This window comes from Macrobrachium rosenbergii, chromosome 58 (genome assembly GCF_040412425.1).
Source record: "Macrobrachium rosenbergii isolate ZJJX-2024 chromosome 58, ASM4041242v1, whole genome shotgun sequence".
Lineage (NCBI taxonomy): Eukaryota > Metazoa > Arthropoda > Malacostraca > Decapoda > Palaemonidae > Macrobrachium > Macrobrachium rosenbergii.
Window position 1 is genome coordinate 18,473,407 of NC_089798.1, and position 23,649 is coordinate 18,497,055.

Below are 23,649 nucleotides of genomic sequence, written 5' to 3' on the forward strand. Positions count from 1 at the left end.
AACTCTATTATCAGAAAAGGGGGAGCCTAGTTCTGTCGTGATACCCGGTTCCTCATCTCCTACCAGCGACATGGTAAATTCTCCAATTAAGCTCCAAACTGAATGAAGTATAGATAAAAACTAGGAGAATTCGTTCTTTTTAATAGAAAAGTTGAGATTGAAGGTCGAAAACGGGAAAGAGGCACACCTACAGCCCAACACAGAACCAGTAAACAGAACTGTTTATACTGGTAAACAATATTTACAGTACAATTCATAATTACGATGCCTCTTGCCTGTTAAAACAAATCAATCAGAAATAGTACTCAACTTAGATGGTGGGAAAAATCTCGGTGGAGGACATGATGAGCTGCCAAATAATGGAACACAATCACAAAACAAAATGTTTACGTGTTCTCGTGGCTTGTGCTAAAATTGGAATGTAAATGGCGGATGAGCAGCAAAATGGGACACCTAGTGGGTGAGCGGGAGGCAATCCTTTGCATGGCACACCCAAATTTGGGTCTTTGAGAATAGAGAGATCTATAGGATGAAGACCTGTGATAGTGGTGTCCACTCACCCCTAGTGCATACCGACACCATTATGGTGCTTTCGATCTGGGGTAGTAACCCGGCATTGTGGATAGCTTTTTCTCTGGTATATTTAGCAATCGTTATACCTAGAAATGTGTGCTATTGGAACCATTTCACTGGGTGACACAGGTCTTCCCCCAGAAATAGATTTTTCCTTTGTCAAAATCCCTTATTTGAGAAGATCCCATCAAACTTCCAAATGCTTTTTTGATTGCGTGGAAATTGTCAACTGTCTGTTATGAGCTAGTGGCTTTTCTAGATGGCCAAGGAAGCTATCCCTAAGTTTTGAAGGCCCTCCAGTGTTCAACTGTATCAGTAACAGTGGTAAGTTTATAGATCTTGGTGCATGCCCAGAAGGATATCCAGCAACTGTACTGCTGTAGGTATCCTAATTAAGTTCTTCCAGTAACTCAGGTATGTGAATCAGTCAAAGGATGTCACTTTACGATGTCTTCATGCTAACTGGAATATCTCTCATGATTTAGATTTGAAGGAGGTTTTCTATCTTCTGAGCCGGACCTTCGCTGTTTATTATTTATAGTAGTGACATGTGGGAAGGTCTGGAGAACAAACTGATTGCATACACTGACAATGCTACTCTTCATGCCATAGGTCTGTGGTTGCATAATACTTGAATAGAGATCTGGCATGTATTCATGAGTGGAGTAGCCTTCAGCGCACGAAGCTTAACCCTTCTAAAACTCCAAGTAAGATGGTCTGTTGATTCAGAACTCTTTTGCCTCTACATATTGATTTACACTTATTTGGTACAGTTTTAAATGTCAGTGACTCATTAAAGATTTTAGGTGAACTTTTGATAAGAAATTGACTTTTGAGAACAAATACGTAATATTGCTTCCCCTGGTTCTTAAAAAGTTAGTATCTTGCAGAAATGTTTTCAAATGTATCTAAAGCATTTGATTTTTATCCTCACCAATGAAGTCCCACCCACACTCAGCTGCTTCCTGCACTTCTGCTGGTCTAGAAACAAGGAAGTTGAGGAGGAGGAGGAGGAGAAGGAAGATGAGAACAAAGTGTCTCCCTTCTTGACCTTTTATAACCACAAGCTTTCCTAAAGTCTCTAAGGCCTACTGAGGACAGAGTTGAGGTAGGCTTCCCTGAAGGGACGAGTTGCAGCAGAAGCAGCTGCCAAGACAAAGGCAGGTATTGAGCCTTGGAGTACTCAGCACAGAATAGGCCAGAGAGGCAGAAATGGAAAAAGGGTTGATGGAAGTACCAGGATCAGCCATTGCTCTAAATGTCTCATTCTAGGAGTGTTTGCGTTGATCACCATCCAGCTTGAGCATACTATCCTTGGACAAAGCATGGGGAGAATGGACAGACAAAGTTGCATTGGAAAAAGGTTTTTGAGAATAGTTTGTTGCCCTCAGATGACCCCACTGAGTCCTTCTTTCAGAAACATCATACACTCATATCCTCTGTAAAACAAACACACAGAATTAGGGTGAGTATTCTCAAGTGACATAAAGCTTCCACATAATCTGCTATACTCTGAACACCTCTGCTGATCATAATTCCTCGCAAGAAACGAACCTGGCACCATCATTCATACAACAATCATGCACATTACCAAAAGACAAGCCAAAGCCTCACTAGATAGTAGAAATTAAAGTTAAGGAAATTGCTTCCACAACTGCAGCCATGTTCAAAATCCAGTAGCAATAAAGACATCTGAATAGCCATGTGGATGAAGAAAAAGTGACACCAACAGTTGAGTGAGTGGATGGGTCACCCACCTCCACACTTCCTTGAGAAGCTTTGTTACCAAGCTTCAATGCCAGACCTGCTTTGATGAAGATATATTTGTACAAAAGACAGGTTTGTATCCTTGTAGGAACAAATAACAATTAGGATATACCTCTAAAGAGATAAGCTGAAAATAAACATAGTGTATTTTAAAACAGAATATCTACAGCAAATGGTGTAAACTACCACAAGAACATGTGGTTAGTCAAAGGAGCATGTACTTGCAGAAGTAGTGAATACTGTAGGGTATGGAGGAAATAGTAAGGCACTAGTTGGTATAACAGAGAAAATGATGCAATTACAAAAAAAAAAAATGATAAAAGGGATTTTGACAAAGGAAAAATCTATTTCTGAGGGAGGCCCTGTGTCACCCGGTGAAATATCCATCCAGCACATATTTCTAGGTAAATTCTTTGCTAAATATACCAGAGAAAAAAGCTATCAGGAATGCTGGGGTTACTACCCCCAGATCGATCATCTATAATAAAATAGACGTCGGTATAGGTAAGGGTGAGTGATTGTTGTCACTGCCACAGGACCGCACTCTGAAGATATCCCAATGACAAAACCCAGAAATGTGGGGAGCTGATCCAGCGCCCATACTCACCCACCCGCCAACCGACGACCCCAGCGCCATCTGAGCTCATTCCAGGCTAGCACCCCCCCCACAAGCTTGGTATGCCTACTCGGGGAGGGAAACCTAGATCCTGGGGGGTCACCGGGTGACACAGGGCCTCCCTCAGAAATAGATTTTTCCTTTGTCAAAATCCCTTTTCTGAGCTCGTCCCTGTGTCAGCCGGTGAAATCATAACAGAGAATCATACCAAGTCTTGGTGAAAGTCTAAAAGTGACAAACATTTAGGTGATCATGTATAAAAACACCATTATTAAAAATAATTTTAATTATCCCCAAAATATAATTAAATACTATAGTTATAGCAGAACAGCTGAGTTATGACTAAGGATATAATTTATACTATAATAAAGGACATGAGAATCAACTATATACATTATTAATACTATAGTGACGAGGTACTGACACTAAATAAATGACAAAATTTATAAGGGTACCTCCGGCCTTAAAACTAAATCACAGTGAGTATAACATATCACACACTTAAAAACTAACACCGCAAATTGTACATTATAATATTAGGAGCCAGGCTGTGAGGCATGTCTGGTCCAGGAGAAAATGGCAGGGCAAATAAATGAGGCAGGCGGGCGGGGGAAAGGATAGGGATTAAAGGTTAATTTAAGGTGGAGGGATAATGCTCCCTACAGCCACCGCAGGGAATTTCAGAGCTTCCAGTGATTTCAGATAGTGGCGTTTAAACACTGATGGAGATATCCAACCCGTGTACTTCTTCAGCTCAGCGAAATTCATATTATGAAAATAACTAGTAGAGGTAGCCACCGCTCGGATATCATGAACCTTAGGGACTGAATCCGGGTTAGCTTGCTTAATAAAGTACAGGATTTGTTGTCTTATAGCCTTTAAAGAAAGTGTTCCACCTTTTTCCCTGATAAAAAGAGGACCAGACAAACACTGAGAAGTTCTTTGTAAGTAGGCCCTCAAGGTAGTGACTGGGCATAAGGACAGGTCTTATGGAAGAGGGACAACCTTGCAGGGGGACCACCTATCCTGAGGGTCTTCATTTTTTGCTAAGAATCTTTGATCTGGGGAAAGCAGAACTTCTCCTGACAGGAGGAAATCTATGTGATTGACACCTCTAGAGAGAGCAGACAGTTTTGAAATTCTGGCACCTGAAGCTAGACTAATTAAGAACAAAGTCTTCCTTAACAGATTTAAATAAGAACATTGATCATTATTAATTTCTGAGGCTAATTTTAGAACATCATTAAGGAACCAGGAAACCGTATGTGGACGGGTCACTGGTCTCAAAACGGCGCATGCTCTAGGAATAGATGAAAAGTATGAATCTGTTAAATCAATCTTAAAGCCATGCAAAAACACCTTTTTCAAAGCTGATTTTTCTGTGGTTATGGTAGCCGAGCCAGACCCTTTTCAAACAGTGACCTGAAGAATGATATTGCCAAATTGGCAGTCATGATTTGAGCTTCAGATTCCTTTAAAAAGGATGCCAACTTTTAACTGCTGAGTCATACTGTCTGAGGGTAGAATCTCTTTTATCTGATTCAAGAAACAGAGTATTAACGGGATCAATATCCGCCCCTCTCTGAAATTTTATAAAGTCCATAAAGCCAGGGCATTCAGAATTTTTGAGGAAGCTGACACAGTCCTTGTTTGCACTATTTGAGTCAGCTGTGGCTTGGGTATTTGATGACATTGTAACTTGAGCTCCAGAAGAAGAGGGGAACCAATTGCTCTTCGGCCAGTTGGGAGCTACCAAGGCCACTTGGCCTTTGAATGACCTGAGCTTGTGCAACACCTGCATCAGTAGGTTTATTGGCAGAAACAGATATATTTTCTGCCAATTGTTCCAGTCTATGGACATGCATCCGTGGCGTGAGCTTGAGGTCCAGGTTGGGAGCAACATAACAAGGGAGTTTGTGATTGCTCTCCGTGGCAAACAAGTCCACCTGAAGGCCCGGAACCTGACGGCAGATCCATTGAAAGAGGCCTTGTCCAGGGACCATTCTGACTCCAGCGGAGTTGGTCTGGACAGGAGTCTGCAATAACATTCGGACCCCTGCTAGATGGGTAGCTGACAGGTGCCAGCCGTGTTTCTCCGCTAGTGAGAAGATGGCTATAATCACTTGGTTTATCCGGCTTGATTTGGAACTCCCTCTGTTTATGCAATGTACTACTACCGCTGTCCAACACCAGCCTGATATGAACCTGGTTGGCAGGGCACTGCCATTGTTTTTTCAGGGTTAGAAATCCTCCCCTTTTGGTGCCGCTAACGAAGCATCTGTGTGGATTATTAGAGCTGGAGGGGGAATTGAAGGGGAACTGACTTTGAGAGACCCTTGACTGTGGACCACGGCCAGAGTCTTTTCCTTAGCACTTGAGGAACTAATGACACCTTGTCCCTGAGTTTGATATTGGCTCGTCTTCGCCACACTCTGTTTATGTCTTTCAACTTTGTTTTTAGGAGCAGGTCTGTTACAGATGCGAATTGAAGGGAACCCAAGATTCTGTCTTGCGTTCTGCGAGAGGCTTTCCTGTTTTTGAGGAATTGCCTGGTGGCTTTAGCTATCTCCCTTCGTTTGGCTGGTGGAATAGACAGTTTGTGTGAAACCAGGTCCCACTGGATGCCTAGCCACTGAAATCGAGCCTCTGGAGTTAGGCGGGACTTCGCCCTGTTTATCTGAAAGCCTAAGGATTCCAGAAACTCGATCACTATGGCCGTAGCTCTCCGCACTCCTCGACGTTGGATGCCCAAATTATCCAATCGTCTAGGTATGCGGCTAGCGATATCCCCCGGGACCGTAACTGTTGTACTACCATTTCCGCCAGCTTCGTAAAGATTCTGGGTGCTATGTTGAGCCCGAATGGCATGACCCGGAACGAGTAGGCCTGTTTCCCCAGTCTGAAACCTAGGAAGGGAGAGAAGTTCCGCACAATCGGGACGTGATAATATGCGTCTGAAAGATCTATAGAGGTGGTGACGGCTCCACGAGGAAGTAGAGTCCGCACCTGCGCGATTGTAAGCATGCGAAATTTGTCGCATTGTATATAAAGATTGAGATGCGACAGATCCAGGATTACTCTTTGTTGACTGGAGTTTTTCTTGGGAACACTGAACAGCCTGCCTTGAAATTTCAGGTGTCTCACTTTCTTTATGGCCCTCTTTAGGAGTAATTCCGTCGCAAAGTCCCGCAGAGCTTTGGAAGACGGTTGATGAAATCTGGTCAAAGGGGGAGGTCCTTTGATCCAGCTCCAGCCCAAACCTTTGGAGACTATACTGTGGGCCCATGGACTGAAGGTCCACCGGTCCCTGAACAGATAAAGTCTGCCGCCCACCTGATTGTTCTCACTGGGAGGGAGCAGGCTTGCCTCCTCTACCGCGGCCTCCTCTTCCCTGGGAGAGGGGTCGCAAGGCAGCCTTGCCTCTGAAGGAGGCTCTCGCTCTAGTCCCCCTTGCGCTCCTATTAAGACCCCGAAACGACCCCTGGCCCTCATAAGAAGGGGTAAATACTGGAGACGTCACGAAGGAAGGAGCAGCAAGAGAGTGTTGAGCTGGCCGCACCAGCACGAACTGTTGGGGTTGGGCCTTCGAGGTAGAAGGCTGGCAAACTGTCGAGACAGGTACAGCCTGGACAACAGTCTGCTGGTGTTGTCTCCTGTGCCTCCTGTATCGCTTGCCAGGTCTACTCTGAGGGCCGCCGGACTCGGGGGTCTTCCGCTTAAAGGCGGGGATACCCCAGCGGGAGCGCAGACTCTGATTTGCCCTGGTTGCCTCTGCCAGGACATTGTTGACTTCTTCTTCCGGGAAGATGTTAGCCCCCCAGAAGGAACTTTTCATGAGCTTATAAGGCTCATGTCTGATGGTAGCGTCATTGAAGATGAATTTGTGGCAATTCATTCGTGCTACCATAAAGTCAAACAAGTCCGCCTGAAATCCTGCCAATAGGGACTTCGTCAGGACTTGGAAGAGTTGCTCCTCCGCGAATGTCACAGCGGTTGCTTCCGCCAGGCACAGTGAGTTCAGTGATCGGCTCAGCCGACACCTAGCCTCAAACTCTGCTTTCAGGAGAGCCTCTGGCAATTTGGGAAGCTGTTCACTGAATAGATTAGATGCGCACTCCGGGTCCAGCTTACCCAAAGTAAAGGTGGCTGGGGCATCTTTCCAGAACTCATCGTCTCCGGGGAAGATCAGCGAGGTGGGATCAGTCTCCCGGAGCTGAGGCAACGGCTTACCCTCCGAGCATGCCTGGGCCGTCGCGAGGGCTACCTTAGTCATGCAGGGGGTTGGGATCTTATCACCCAAAGAGAACATTGTGAAGTTGCCCTTGAAGGGGTCAACTTTGTGTTCTCCGCCTGCCATTCATTACAGGAGCGCATCAAGGCGGACTGCGCCTGGTCCCTTGGGAAGATTACTGTCTCCTTTGGGACCTTATCCGACCTCGCCCAAGCTTCCTCCGTCAGTCTGGCGAAGCCTGGGTAGGGGGGCAGCAAATCAGGAGGAAAGAATTCCAACTCCTCGAGTCTGCGCGTGCCTAGACCCTCGATGGTAAGGGTATCTTCATGCCGGGGAGCATGAAGGGCAAAACGCCATGAATTTCCCTTGTCGAATGGAGAGAGGGTGGAGGCATCCGGAATGGGATAATATACTGCGTACCCACCGGAGCGCATGAACCCGGAGAGCATAGTCTCCTGGCTCTGCAGCCTCTCCGTAAGCTTACTCAGCTTAGCATCCACCTCCGTAGAAAATTTTTGCAAGAGCATCCCTGCAAAAGCCTCCGGGTCAAAGGCAGGCTGGCGAGGAGGGCTAGCCTTAGCCGCCCTCGAACTCGCACTCTTAGCTGAGAGAGTGGCCTTGCCTGTGGAAGCCACCGGACTATCATCCCGTGGCTTCCCCGGAGGGAAGGGGGTTGCTTTGCGGGAAGTTGCGGACTTATAGCCCTTCGCCTTCCAAGTCTTCTTCAATTTGGGGACAGTGGATTGCGCCCCGTCCCTCAAAAGAGAAGACTTATGAAATCCCTGAAAAGAAGCGGTGGAAGAAGGAGAATCAAAAAGGGAACCCGCCCCCACTGCCTCACTTACCTCCCCACCTACCTCCTGGTCCTGTTCCGTATTCATAGGTTCCAGGTCGAGATCTATGGCCGCTACTTCCTCCGACACCTCCGCGTAGAGGCTTTCGTCCTGGAGAGGCTGAGTTTCTACCCGGATCTGCTCGATGACAGGAGCAGCGACTACCGCAGGAACAGCCGCTGAGATCCGGGCGCCGGGGTAAAGCAAGTTCGGGATGTTCTCATCGAGAACATACGGTTTCCCCGACGGAACATTTCTTCCGAACCCAGCCACCCAGGCTCGAAGAGAACCCAAGGGAAGCTTCGTCGGCCTGGAAGAGAGGAGGGACTTAACGACCGAGCGCTTAGTGAGAGATATATAAGTCATATATTAAGCCCATAACATAAATAGAACAAGTGAGGATACCAGGTAAACTAAAGGCAGTAACTATAAGCTTACCGACTCGTCCTGGACACGCTCGTAAAGAGCGAAGCAAACCTCACAACCGTCCGGGTGCCACACGATTAGGTCATCCAGCCGGACTGCACAGCCCGCATGGGATCGACAGACGACATGCCCATAGGGCTGGTGCAGCACTGCAGAGCACCTGGGCTACTCACAATGAACAGTCTGTAAGTGTAAAACGGTATATGAACCTACTAATTTAAGGGACTTCAAACTATAGTAGGTATTGGAGTATGTTAAAATAATTTATACCGGACCTGCCGGAGCATTCCGGCGGGACGATAAATTAGAGCAAAACATGACCACACTAAATCAAGGAGCGCCGGAGATAGTTCGGCGGAGCAGGACCTTAATCTAGGATCATGCAACTCTTAATAGTAAATTTACTTAAAGAATAAATACTGCCGGAGCCCAGCAGCAGGCCTTAGTTTATACCGGGTCCACCGAAGCATTCCGGTGGGGTAAAAAACTAGAGCAAAACATGATATATACTAAATTAAGGAACGCCGACCGACGGAGTAGGATCTTAATCTAGGATCATGCATAAATTATGACGGCACTAAGTAACTGGTTAACAATATAGGATAACAGTACACTGTAGGCCGTCGTGTTCCGGCGCAGACCCCTCCGGGATCCCGTACCTCCGACACTTGGTTACAGCGGGGAAGGCGGGGTAAATCATTACCATGAGTCATTACGCAGCTAGAGAGCTAGGTGTGACTAAAGCCAATCCACGGAAGACCAAAAGCACCGGAGGCAACGGGAGGACCGGGGACGGCGGAGCGGAATTAGCGAACAAATGTTTGAACCCTGAAAGTGATCGGAGTTCAGCTCGATCCACCGGAGAGTGAACCAACGAAACACTAGCCGAGCGGATGACACCAGGACGGGGCCCAGGAGGGTGGGTGACTCTCGACTGGGAACCTGACCAGTACCCCTCGGGGTGACAATCGGAGATACCGACGTCCCGCACGTGAGGAGATGACATACCACTGGCAAGACAGGGGAGGGGGGGAGGGGGAGGTTTGTACAGTACTTGGAAAGTGGGACCGAGTTTTGTTTTTAACAGGACGGGGGATACCCCCATACACTGAATGTAACTCCCTGAAGGGCGCCGAAACAAACGTACCGACTACCTATTCGTAGGGAGACTCATGACACTCACCTAAGTACTAGGGAAGGATAGGGTAACAGCATTAATCTAAAGTAATCATCAAACTCTCACCCTCCTCATGAAGGCGCAGCCCAGACAATCGGGGAGGAGAGAAGGAAGAGGGAGAGGGTTGAAAGGGAGAGAAATTCCTGTAACGTAGTCCAACCAGCAACCAACCCATAGGGTAGAAGGGCAATGCTTGAAGAAGATTCCCCATATTGTTTGTCTTCTCTCTCCTCACCAGAGGGAGGAGGGGACAGGGGTTTCAGATACTCCAGCAAACCCAAAACAAGCGGTAAGGCGGATGGAACAACAAACAGGAACTCCTCGACCAGCCTACCCCCTCCTCCCTGCTCAAGCGACATAGTCGGGAGAGATGGGAGCTAAGACAATGCGAAACCTAACCTGAATGGCCTAACCCACCGATTGGAACGAGAGGGTTAGGCTAGGATCCCCAATTTCTAATAAATATCGTTAAAATTAACCAGTACGCATATAAGTACCCGTAATATGAATAAATATACAAAATTATAAGAACTTGTGCTAAGCGTATAGCCTAACTGAGCGAGGCAAACAGGAAGTAGTCAGCCATTAGACTGCACCTGACGCCGAGCTTGGATCATAATAAAGCTAAATTATTCATGACATCCAATACACCATAGATCAGAAGCTGACAAAAGAAAGCACCACCCTGGAGAGGGAATCTACTCGAACGAGAGCCTGGTATACGCTATGAATTAACTTATAAGAACCAAAATAAGAGGAGGAAGCCTCCGTAAGGAATAACGCTAATCAAGGTACCAGGACCCGCCTGACATAGATAAACGCCTCCAAAGGGAACTTCTTGAAGGGGAATTACAAAACATGAATAAAAATGTAAGCGACCGAGAGAAACCCTTGCAGAAACCAGCTGTAAGAGTGTGCTTCAAGGTCATCATGGCTGAGGCGGCGAACGCCGGGGAGCATCTGATATATGACCCTGTAAATATTAATTTACGGGCCTATAAGAGCCTCACAAGTAGTAAAAACCCCACAAGAAGATGGTACTTAACTTAGACACGGTGAAATTACTCGACGACATAATGAATTCAATCCAAAATTGCAGAAAAAAGGGGCAGCACAAGAAGAGCTTTGTAAAGCAAGCACGTGCTAGTATGGAATAAGTTCAGATGGCGCTGGGGTCGTCGGTTGGCGGGCGGGTGAGTATGGGCGCTGGATCAGCTCCCCACATTTCTGGGTTTTGTCATTGGGATATCTTCAGAGTGAGGTCCTGTGGCAGTGACAACAATCACTCACCCTTACCTATACCGACGTCTATTTTATTATAGATGATCGATCTGGGGGTAGTAACCCCAGCATTCCTGATAGCTTTTTTCTCTGGTATATTTAGCAAAGAATTTACCTAGAAATATGTGCTGGATGGATATTTCACCGGCTGACACAGGGACGAGCTCAGAAAAGGAAGTTAATTAAGTAGAAAATTATGAAAAATTAGCAAAACATAGGAGCAAGGAAGACAGAATGTTTAAAACATGCCACAGACACACGAGGTTTGAACTGTTGTACTATTGTAACTACTTGCATGGTTTGCCAAATAAAGATCTTTTCAAATGTGTCTGGAGGATGACCACAAGATTTAAATGTGTACAGTAGATAGATTTGTCTTAAAGCAAATATAATCAGATCGGCTGTATTTTCCCTCTGGAGTTAGATGGAATTGGGTATTTTCTTGTATTTTATCATAATTCTTGGATTCTTCAGAGTAAACATAATTTAGACAGGTAGAAACTTCTTGCTGTTCGAGTTGAAATTAATATATTAATTTTTCTTATGTGTTTTACAGAGAGAACAAGGAATGCAGAATGTATTAGATGTGTTGCTAGGATGGTGTAAACAGCTTCGGTGTCTTACCTTATACACTGACTACCTCGATTCACATTTGGTGAGAGTATAACCTTTTTATTCATTTGGAGTATTATTTTGGTTGATTATTTTGACTGATTGATCATTATCAAGGGTAGTGGGTGTGAAATGCAGACCACTTAAAATCTGGATCTTTGGTATGTGTACATGTTTAAACAATACACTAGCTGTTTAGACACAGCAGTTGGCTGTGGCCTTGTTGCAAACCAGATTTCCTGGCTTGTCCACATTTTACATCTAACTATTTTATAGCACATTATTTGTTTGTATTTACAGTTTTATGTATAAATTACAATAGTTATATAAAGAAGTGTATGTAGATAGCAAGGAGAAACATTGAACAGATTTTATTATTATTATTATTATTATTATTATTATTATTATTATTATTATTTTATTATTATTATTTGTATAGTCAAACCTCAGGTTTTGTATGCCCTCACTTTAGTACGATTCAGTTTTTGTTGACATTTTTCGTCAAAATTTTGTCCGGGATTTTGTACATTCGCTCGGATATCGTACAGGTAGAAGTGCTCTGTCCCAGTCCCACCGCATGACATCGCCATTCATCGAGTACCCAAACAAAGTATACTATGAGTTCTCGTGACCCAGTCTGCCTTTGTTCCTCGTTGAGTGAGCATTACCCCATGCGTTCATTGTTTTTTCTGTTTTGATTAAGTGAAACTGCTAAATAAGCTACTATGGGACCAAAGAAAGTTCCGAGTGCCAGCCCTTCAGTAAAGATGATAAACATGATTGAATTTAAGAAAGAACTTGTAACAAAGTACGAAAGTGGCATATGTGCGGCTGATCTCACCACGATGTATGGGAAGTCCATATCAACGATTAGGTCCATCCTGGCGAAGAAAATTGAACTCAAGGAAGTTGATGTTGCAAAAGGGGGTAACTTCATTAATGAAACAGAGATAGCAAATAGTCAAAGATGTTGAGAAGTTGTTGTTGGTGTGACTAATGAAAAACAGTTGGCAGGAGGTAGTGTTTCGAAGGTGCTAATTTGAGAAAAGGCAAGGCTGTTGCATGCAGATTTCATTAAGAAAATGCCTACAATGAGTGCTGTTGTCAGTGAATTTAAGGCCAGGAGAGGCTGGTGGAACAAATTCAAAAAGCAAACTGGCATGCACAGCGGGGAGGCTGCAAGTTCGGACAAACATAGGGCTAAATAATTCGTTGATGAATTCAAGAAATTCGTAGAGGCTGAAGGATTCCTCCCCCAACAAGTCTTCAGTTGTGATGAAACAGGCCTCTTTTGGAAAAAAAATGCCAAAGAATACCTACATCACGCAGGAGGAAAATGCAGTAAATCTCCCTTGCTGTTGAACTTCTCAGTTCCAGAGGTCCTTTATTCCTCACACCATTGAACTGTGGAACAGCCTCCTTGAGGATGTTCTGCAATTTGAACTTTAAAAGTTCAAGAGAAGGTGTGATGCATTATTATCCTAATACTATTCTCCTTGCATTTCAGTACATTTTTATCATTTATTAATTTCTTTATTTTAATAAGTGGGTGGGATCTCTTCTTTCTGTATTTCCCTTACTTCCTCTTACAGTATTTTTTCCTAATGAACACCATCTTCTTGGGGAGCTTTAATTTCAAGTCAATGGCCCCTGTGGGCCTGTTCCATATGAATAGGTTTCATCTTCTGAATATTTAATAATAATTAAGTTATATTTGGTGTTTGAACTATTAAAATAGGCAGTGAATTATTAAACTGGGTAGTTATAAGTGTTTTAGTTTAAGGTATATAGGGTATAATATTTGGTGTTTAAACTATTAAAATACACAGTTACAAGCATTTTTAGAGGTGGGTAACAATTTAACGCGGATTTTCAGTTTTTGCAGGTGGTTGTGGTCCCTAACCTCCGCAAATACTAGGGGTTGACAGTACTGTATATTTCACTGAAAGTGCAATAATAATAATAATAATAATAATAATAATAATAATAATAATAATAATAAAGTACAGTGGAACCTCCGATTTCGTACGTAATCCGTTTCAGAAAGTCTGACGAAGTCCAAATCGTACGAAAACGGAAGCAATAATTCCCATAAGGAATAATGTAAATCCAATTATTCTGTTCCAGACACCCACAATATTAAAAAAAAATACATTTATACAGAATAAATATAGTTTCACATACAGAAAACAATGAGAAATACTGTAGAAATTATAAATTACTTATGAAATGGATAAACGAACATTTAACATCACTCTTACCTTTATTGAAGACTCTTGTTAGCATATGGAAGATGGAGAGGAGGGGAGAGGGACGAGGAGAGGTTATTGTTTGGAAGGGGAATCCCCCTCCATAAGGACTTCAGTTATCAAGACCCTATCTGGGGTTACTTTCCCTCTTAGTTTTTTACTGGCACTATCTTGGGTTACTTCCCCTCTTCATTTTTTACTGGCACTAGAACCAGCTTGAGAGTCACTGGACCCCTGCTGTAAATTTGGCTAAAATGGCACAAGGAATTGTCATTGAACATGTTGCCGAAATGGCTTAAAACAGCTTTGTTAGGGTGATTGGTGATGAAACGTAAACAAAACAATGGTTTCCCTTTTAGGCGACGTGTATGAAAAACGATATAGAATCAGCCTTGTTATTTTGTTTATTTTGAATTTCTAAAGATACAGTAAGTAAAACAGCATTTGTAATAACATCATCTTTACATAACCAAAAGCTAGCCTATACCGAGATAGTTTTGTAATTTAGCAGTTGTCTTATACCACAGATATGAGATAAATTTGTGAAAATGTGCTATAATTTTTGACCTCGTCTTTTCTCAAGGTCATTTTATACACAGAAATATATGGTAAGTACACTGTAAATGACTTTTACCATAAAAATCTGTACAGTCGACCTTCATTAAACCGGACCCTTTTAATCCAGATATCAGATAAGATGGACACCAAAGAGGGTCAGCCGATTTAAAATACGTAATGTTCGACCACGATTTAAGATAGTTACTGTTCCTCCGCTTGTCGCGGTACTGTTTTCCTTTTTATTTACCAAAGGTAAATAGAGGATTTTTCATTTATATTTTTATTTTATATACTATATACTGCTCTGTATTTATACTGTACTAAACTGAAATGCTTTTAACTTGTACCCAATTTAACTTGCGCACAGCACGTACCATCATTAAGAAACGCTATTGTCTGGAATGGTAGGAAGTATTGTAGCCAATCACTGAGCTTTAACAGTTTTAACTATCTGCTGCCTGACAGGTAGCTACAGTATGATGCTTTGTATGTTTTTAGGAAAGAAAAGACATGACAAAGGTAAACTTTATGAAGACAAAAGCTGAGTTACTAAACAGTACTTGTGCTTACGTGGCAAATGACATGGGAGAGAGAGAGAGAGATATTATTGCCAGTTCCCTTATGCAGTGTAATTCTATCCTCGAGAGATTAAAGAGAAGAATTTTGTTTTAAAGGTTATGTCAGTGTAGCATTAGTAAATATCTTCTGAAGCAAAATATGTGTATATATATATATATATATATATATATATATATATATATATATATATATATATATATTATATATTATATATTATATATTATATATTATATATTATATATTATATATTATATATATATATATATATATATATATATATATATATATATATATATATATATATATATATATATATATATATATATATACTGTATATATATATATATATTGTTGCTGAAGAATCTCTGAACCAACAATTTTGCACTCAGAGTAATAAGAGGGAATTCATTCTATTCTTCATGTAATCAGTTAAATACATACTATTAAAAACTACGCATTGTATTAAAAAACACTCACTTATGTCATCGTCAGATTCTCTAGGCAAAACGTTCTTTCTCAGACAGAATACAGCTAAAACCTGATTGGCTGGCTGGTTGCCATGGAGATCTGCTAGCCAATGACAGCCCTCTACTTCTGCTCTATTTATAGACACATGTCATGACAGCACTAAGTTTGAACATTGCCATGATTGTGATTATTTGACTGCCATGATTGTGATTATTTGACTGCTGATGGCAAAAATTTTACTTAATAATTTGCTTTATATAATTATTTCCTCATGAAAACAAGAATTCATCAATAATTTTAACTTTAACATAGTGATATGAAAAATCGCAAAACAGTCATCACTTACAAATCCTATTCCCAGACCGTCATCAGTTTGCAGTCGTAAATCTGAGGACGGTCTCATCATATCCAAGAATGATATGATGAAATGTATATTATAGTCTTACTTATTGTTAAAATTCACAAGTTGAATTACTATTATTTTGATCATGTATATTTTTGCATTTTACAGAATGTTTTTGTTGAAAACAAATGTCCCACTATTTTATTACTGATTATCTTAATTATCTCACATTCATTTACCAGTATATTATTATAAATAATAATAAACTATAATGAATAAATAACCAAATGAAAAAACATGAAAAAAGGGAAAAAAATATTTTTGCTGTAATAGTGTTTGATCATGCTTCTGACCCAACAGTCCCAAAATCCAAAAAATTCCAAAAACCAAAGCACATCTGGCCCAGAGGATTTTGGGTAAAGGATTGTGTACCTGTAATCTAAATTTCATTATCTTACTTTCATTTTAGAGACTTCACTTCTTTTTACTTAACAATTATGCATTCATGTCTTGGCCTAGGCATCTACATATGTGGCTGAATTCTATAATTTTTATCATGTTTTATTCTTCATTTTTCATCTTTTACCATGAGCTTTAATTCAAACATTTCTACATTGGCTTATTATTCATACTCTTTATAGAAAACAGATTTTGACGCAGGAAAACTACTTTTGGTAGTTGTTGTTGAGTCCTCAAGGAGTCACCCCTCATGGTGTGCCAGCGCTCCATGGTGACTAGATTAGTATCAAAGAAATATTTTTCTAGCCTGGTCTTGTAGCCAAGTATTGTGTCTTAATGAAAACACTATGACACGTGATAGAGTTTATTGGACTTAAAGATAAGAGAGCATTTTCCCTTATCTTCAGCAAAGCTGAACCCAGTTTTTTCTACGTCAAAAATGTAAGAAGTGACTGATGCGCATGCACGTCTGCCATCTTGTTTACGACCAGGGCAGGCACAAGACCAGCTCCATTACTCTCTGCTGGTCAATGTAGCATTATCCCTTGCCCAAATCCCATGCCTTTTGTCAGGAAAGTGGAGTTGTTTTGAGGACTTAACAGTGACCACCAAAAATAGGTTTTTCCTACATCAAAACCTGTTTTTTGATAGCATAGTTGTTGTTTCGTCCTCAAGGAGCTTTACAAAAGAAATTGACAGGTGACAGAAGGCTTAAGCTCTCAAAATTTTAATCCCAAGCAACCCAAAGAAAAAACATTTATGGTCCGAGGTCAAGCCACAAGTTTCAAGCCCTATTCCTTATTCTAAAAAACCTTTTGGGGTTTTGGAAACAAGAAATGAGAAACTAAACAAGAACTTGCATTTTTAGGGTGAAGTTCTGTAGTGACTTACCTAAGTATGCTTGGTGTGGTTGCAGTCTTTTTGTATCTTCCCCACCAATAGTCAGGATACTAACCCATTAGGAAGACCCCTGGTTTTCTGCTGTAGAGCCTACCGGGTCAGGACTAACCATACCACCTATTGACATGCAGTGCAGATGAATTTGTTCGAGCTCATGGCAGTAATGTTTTAAGAACACTGTCTCTGATGTCCACCCTGTACTTTCAGAGACTTCTTCAAAAGAGACATTTCTGAAGAAGGCCAATGACATACTTAATTTCCTTATGTCATGTGACCCAGGAAAGGAGTGTGGGTTTGCTTTTTTAATTAGGAACACTAAATTTATTCTTAGCCCTTGTAGAGAGAGTGGTTTATTCACTAGGGTGTAGGAAAATTGGACTTTCTGGGATGTTTGCCGTGACCTCTAGGTAAACCTTAAGTGCTTGAACTGGGCATAATGTTTTGTCTGCTAAATTGAGTTTTCTTATAAGAATAGGAGATTTCCTTCTTAAAGGATCCTCATTCTTGGCCAGGAATGATGGGCCTGGGGACAATAATAGTTGATTATCAGCAGTTTGTGTGATATATTGTCCCCATCTAAGAGAGCCCAGTTTACTGATACGGGTTCTTGAAGCTAATGCAATCAGGAAGATCGCCTTCTGTAGCTTGCGAGTTGCGGTTGTATTGGGTCCGCTGAACTGAGGGGTTAATAGAAGTCCTAGTACCTTGTTCAGGGACCAAGTAATTAGGAGTCTTTTGGGAGCAGGTCTTTGTAGAGCAAAAGACCGCAGAAGGGAAGTAATAACTTCTATGCTGGAGTCAATCCCAAATCCATAAAGCAAGGGTTCTGTTAATGCTGTCTTGTTAATGCTGTCTTGTATGACATGATTGTTGTAACCGCAAGGCGTTTGTCTTCAAAAAGATATATCATAAGATTTAAAAGTGTTTCTATAGAAATTTCAACTGGACTCTCAGTATGGATATAATCTAACCATATCTTCCATATGGACTGGTATTGTCGGATAGATGACGTCCGTAATTTTTGCACTAGGTACCTAGGAATGTTGGGTGAGTAGTTTTCACGTTGGATAATGTTTAAAAAATTCACACGTGAAGGTCTCGGCTCAGAAAAGAGGATGCGTACACGATTTTCCCTCCTACTTTCTGGGATAGAACAGTGGACAACAGTGGAATTGAGCTTTACGCCTGTTGGTGAAGTGATATGAACCAATGCCTGTTTGGCCAATTTGGGGCTATTAAGTAAGCTGTTTCTTTGAAGGTGAGGAGTTTGCTCAAAACCTTCGAAATCTGGGACAATTGAGGAAAAAGATATATCCTTCAATTGTTCCAGTCTTGTAGGAAGGCATCTTTTGCTATTGCTTGATTGTCCAAGTTCGGAGATACATACAGTATACTGGAAGTTTGTGGTTCTTGTATGTGGCGAACAGGTCCACTTCCGGTTGTGGAAGCATGTTGGCTATTGTTTGAAAAGAGTGGTTGTCCAATGTCCACTCTGTTGAGGCTGTCATTTTCCTCGATAGAGAGTCTGCTATTATGTTGAGAGACCCTTTAAGGTGAGTTGCAGACAGGTGCGACTTCTTTACTTGTGCCATCCGAAAAATGGCAAGCATTACCATGTTGAGAGGAGGTGAACGTGATCCCGATCTCTTGATGCAGGACATTGCAGTCGTGTTGTCTAGAACCAACAGAATGTGTGTCTCTTCTGGAGGTTTGAGTTTTTTGAGAGACAAAAAGACAGCTATCAGTTCAAGGAAATTGATGTGACACTTCCTCAGAGTAGCTGACCACCTCCCTGCCACCTGACGATCCTCCCAATGTCCTCCCCAACCTATCAATGAGGCATCTGTGTGTATTATCACTCTTACAGATGGAGGAGTCAGGGTGACTTGTTTCGCCAGAGATTCCTTCCAGGTCCAAGGCTGAAGTATCTCCCCGACTTTTTGATTCTTTTGGTGAGATCTGTCTCATAGCTTTTGTCTTGCGTGCGACAGCCAAAATTTGTTTACGTTTTTCAGTTGCAAGCTGAGCATTGGATCTATTACTGATGCAAACTGCAGTAGACCCATCATGCGTTCTAATTGCTGTCTGGAAATTTTGGGCTGCTCTAGGAACCTTTGTGGTTTTTCCTTATTCTGTTCTGAGTTTTGATGGGGAGAGACAACAGGCTCTGAAGAGTATCCCAACACAGTCCCAACCACTGAAAACGTCTGCTGGGCGTGAGGCAGGATGTTTTCAAATTTATTATAAAACCTTTTGACTGGAGTCTGTTGACCACTGCTCTTAGGTTTTTCAAACATTCTTTTCTTGTGGCCCCCCAGATTAACCAGTCGTCTAGGTAAGCTATTAGTTGTATTCCTTCTTTCCTGAGTTCCTGGACGACTACCATTGCTAATTTTGTAAAAATTCTTGGGGCAATGTTTAGTCCAAAAGGCATGACTTTGAACCTGTACGTCTCTTCCCCTATCAAGAACCCTAGGAAGGGACAAAAGGGAGCGGCAATAGGGACGTGCCAGTATGCATCTTTCAGATCTATAGAAACTGTCCAACTCCTTTTTGGAGTGACTGAACGTATTCGTGCAACGGTGGTCATCCGAAACTTTTGGCAAACAATGTACTTGTTCAATGTTGATAGGTAGAGGATCACTCTTTTTTCGGAGGAATCTTTTTGGGAACACTGAAGAGACGTGCCTGGTGGCTAATATACACGTTTCTCTGTGGCACTTTTTATAGGGCCTTTTGCATGTAATCTTCTAGAGAGGGGTCTGATGCTTGAAAAAACCCCTTTAAAGGCAGGGGAGGGTGGGTCCATTTCCACCCCAGTCCGTTGAGAACAATGCTGTGTTCCCAAGGAGAAGACTTCCATTCTTTGTGGTGTCTTTGGAGTCGACCCCCGACCAAACAATTCATATTGATATCCCCCTCTTCCTCTACCTTTTCCTTTGATGGGCATTCCAGGCGTTGCTTTTCCTTTGTAAGATGGTTTTTGGGCCTTATTAAAAGGATGTCCTTGCTGATGTGGCTGTTGCTGTCCTTTTGAAGGGGGTTGTCCTTTCTGGCTACGTACCTGTTTATGAGGAAAAGATTTGGAGGTGATTTCAGGCTTATATGATTTTTGATCAAAGCGAGCCTTTTTTGAATTGGATAAAGGGAAATTTCGGGTTTTTTGTTTCCTGAATTCTCCTTTTCCCAGAAGAGCATACACTGTACAGTTTTTTTGTCGTGCTTGCTCGTGGACTTGTGTTACCACAGAATCCTCAAACAGGTCCCTACAGAAGGGATTAGACTAATAAAGCAGTTACATTAGGGGGTGACTTGTCGGAGCCTTCCAATGTTTCCATTCGTGCTTTTAAGGGCCAGCCTAAAAAGTCATAGTGTGCTTCCCGTAGGGTTCTCATAAGACTTTTAGCCACAGCAGCAAAAAGTGTCCTGGAATCCTCTGGAAGCCTTTTGGTGGTGGCTTCTAGCAAGGTAGAAGAGGTCAATATACTAAGGAGAAGAGTCCTAGCATGGAATTCTGATGAAGCTGTCTCATCTGAGATTCTTTTCATAGGAGTCCCAAATTGCTGAGCAGCAACATCCAAGGGGAACTTTTTCCTTTCAAAAGGGAGTTGAGGTGTTGCCCACTCCTTGATGGAATTTTTTGAAACCAGGAGGACTGTGACAAATGGTTTTATTTCTGCCATTGGCTCCTGTTTTCTAGGTACAGTACTACATAATTCTGGAAGTTTGTCCTCACTTGGTTAATTATTTTAAAGGTGAAGGGACAGAAGGCTGGAGGTACTTGGTGAGGAAGTTGAGTTTTATTCATGATGGGAGTATAGATCCACTTACCGTTGAACTGGTAAAGGGCGTCATCAACAGCTTTTAATGCTGTATTACCACATAAGAGAACTGTTTCCTTTTGAGGTTTCTCCATGTCTGGCAAAGGTGGAACCAGGCACCATTCTGTATTAGGGAATGCTGCCCTGTCTCTAAACTCCACATGTACAACTTCAATCATGGTTTTTCTTTCATTAATCAGATACTTACCATCAGGAGAGAAAATACACATTGAAGCGTCTTGCCAAGGATTATTAGTATCATCATCAGGGGAGAATGTTGGAGCCCCTGTTGTGTTCTGACCTGAAGCTTTATGATTAACCCTGGATCTTGTTTGGTCAGAGTTTTTTTCCACTCTCCCTTTTCGATTGCAGGATGCAAGACTTTTACACTTTGGAGTGTACAACAGCGACTTGATTTCTTTAATTTCCTGTTCGGAATCATGCAATATGTCAATTATATACTGCTGTTCTGTGGCAAGGGCATCTTTGATATTACTCATAATTTCCTTACGGAACTGGTCAAATGCTGCAAACTGTATCCCTTCTGGGGGAGCTTGCATATCCTTACTGAGCATCTACAGCCGAACCGTGACTGCCAGTAGCCCAGGGGGCAGAGGCCCTGGGTGAGTTACTATACCCCTCTGAACATGTAGGCATTTCACTTGGGGTAATTGAATCCTTGTATCCCTTTTGGGGGAAGGATCCTGATCAGCTTCTGAAAGTTGCATGGGGGATTGAATTCCCTCTGGAAACTTTCTTCCCTGGTAAGCTAAAGGTAGTGTCCCTGATCCTTCTGGGTACAGCAAGGTCATTTTGGTAGCAATATCAATTTCATTTAAAGGATAATCACCTCCAAGAGGAACTTCTCCATTTTTTCCGCAGGGTTTACCTGGAGGTACTGGGGACTGATGTTACTTGGTTTTGGCCCGAATAAGGATCCTCTGAGAAGGGGTTAAAGATATGCTGCCAGAGTTCTGCCGGAAAGATATAATCTCCCCCTTTCTCTCCCTTGCTGAATCCTAGGACCCATCATGACAGCCTGAAACAAGCTGTTTCGTCCTTAAAACTTGCTGCCAAGAGCACACTGTAAATTTTGCACATATCTGGCGACCAAGCAAATCTGTCCTGTTTTTTGCAAGGACTATGCTCATGGCAGGTGGAATAGGCCATACCCACTGGCAAAAAGCAAACTGAGCAATTTGCTATGGAACACTTGAGCTGAGGGTCCTGCATAATGGTGGCCCTGTAGTGAAAGAACCAAGTTGTTATTAGAAACTAATTAGAATAAATTGTTTTTTGAAAGAACAGACACTTTTGTAAAAACCCTGTGCCATTAATATATTACATCTTACAGGCTAATTTGGTTACCATGCGTAAATGCAATACCTGTTATAAAATATCCAAGTTAACTTAAACCATTTTAGGTTTAGGTTGACTCTGACAGCTTATAGGGCTGCATTACTTAATTGCTAGTCCTTTTGCAATGGCTATGTGAAATTTTAATTCTAAATTGTCATGCCATAAGGACTATTCTATAAGCTAATTTGTTTAATAACTAAACCAAGCTACTGTCTGAAATGGCTTGGTTTAATCCTTCTAGTATAATCTACTTTAATCTAAGCATAGAAGATATATTAGAAGATTCTTGCTTAACCTATTCTAGGTCATTTCTTATTCTAGGTTTAATTAAGAACCTAAGGATATAAGCTACACCAAAAATTAATCCTCTTATCTGGTTTTTTGTTTTATGTAGCTGCGACTACATTTTTGTCTGATACTCAGCCCCGCTGTTTCTAAATTAACAGTAGGAACATTCCCTTGAGACACAGCCCCGCTGTTTCTAAATTAACAGTAGGGACATTCCCTTGAGGGGTTTCCACTTAATCTAGTTAGGCTATTGCCTGTTCTAGGTTTATATCACCTGTAAGGGTATAGGCTTCATGAGACCTTACTAGTGTTATTGACCCTAGAATACTGTTTATGTGCACTACTGAGCTTATTGTTCTTTGTTAGCCTAGTATAGTGTTTAGCTAATCCAGACTTTTATAGATCACACTCAAACATACAGGCTATATAAACTTAGCAATTTGCTAAAAAGTAAATACAGTTAGGCTACTATTTTTGTCTAGCTCAGGTTATTTTGTCTATTATATCATATAGTAACCCAATAATATACACTCTTATAGTCAGGTTATCACTTACTCTAGTCCAGGATACTGCCTAATCTGGACTAATTATTTCACAAGGGTATGGTTACATAAAACACAATTGCCTTAGTACGTAGCCTTGAGGCTAGGCTACCATCTCATCTGGCACAGGTTACTATTTTCATCTAGTTCTAGATTACCATCCAGGAAAGTGATTGTCCAATAATGGGATGTTTTTTGTAAAAGTTTAACTTAAACTAATATAGCTACTGCCTAGCCCTGGATTATTTTAGATCATACACAAGTACAGTATAGAGCTTATATAGAGGGAAAAATTTTTAGTTTCTTGTTTATCGAATTCTAAGATCCTTGGTGTAAACTGGGCTGTTGCGTAGTTCCATAAAAGAATATGTCTTAAAAGATTCGTACTTACCTTAAATTGGGTTACTACCTAAAGATTCGTACTTACCTTAAATTGGGTTACTACCTAATCCAGGTTATGTAAATCACCTTTCGGATGTGTAATCCTAGGATATAGGCTACGGACAACATCTATATTTACATTATTCACACTGAATTTGTTAGGCTACTGTCTCATGTAGGCTACCA

The 23,649-nt window shown here is 41.8% G+C and overlaps 1 protein-coding gene across 3 annotated transcripts in view; it reads left to right on the forward strand.

Moving 5' to 3' along the window:
* Positions 1 to 23,649, forward strand: part of HSPBAP1 (HSPB1 associated protein 1) — a 287,128-nt gene that overhangs the window by 157,195 nt on the left and 106,284 nt on the right. For all 3 annotated transcript variants that reach the window (XM_067101818.1, XM_067101819.1, XM_067101823.1), the window contains exon 3: positions 11,461 to 11,559. In XM_067101818.1, the coding sequence (XP_066957919.1) occupies positions 11,461 to 11,559 (99 nt within the window). The remainder of the gene's footprint in view (positions 1 to 11,460; positions 11,560 to 23,649) is intronic.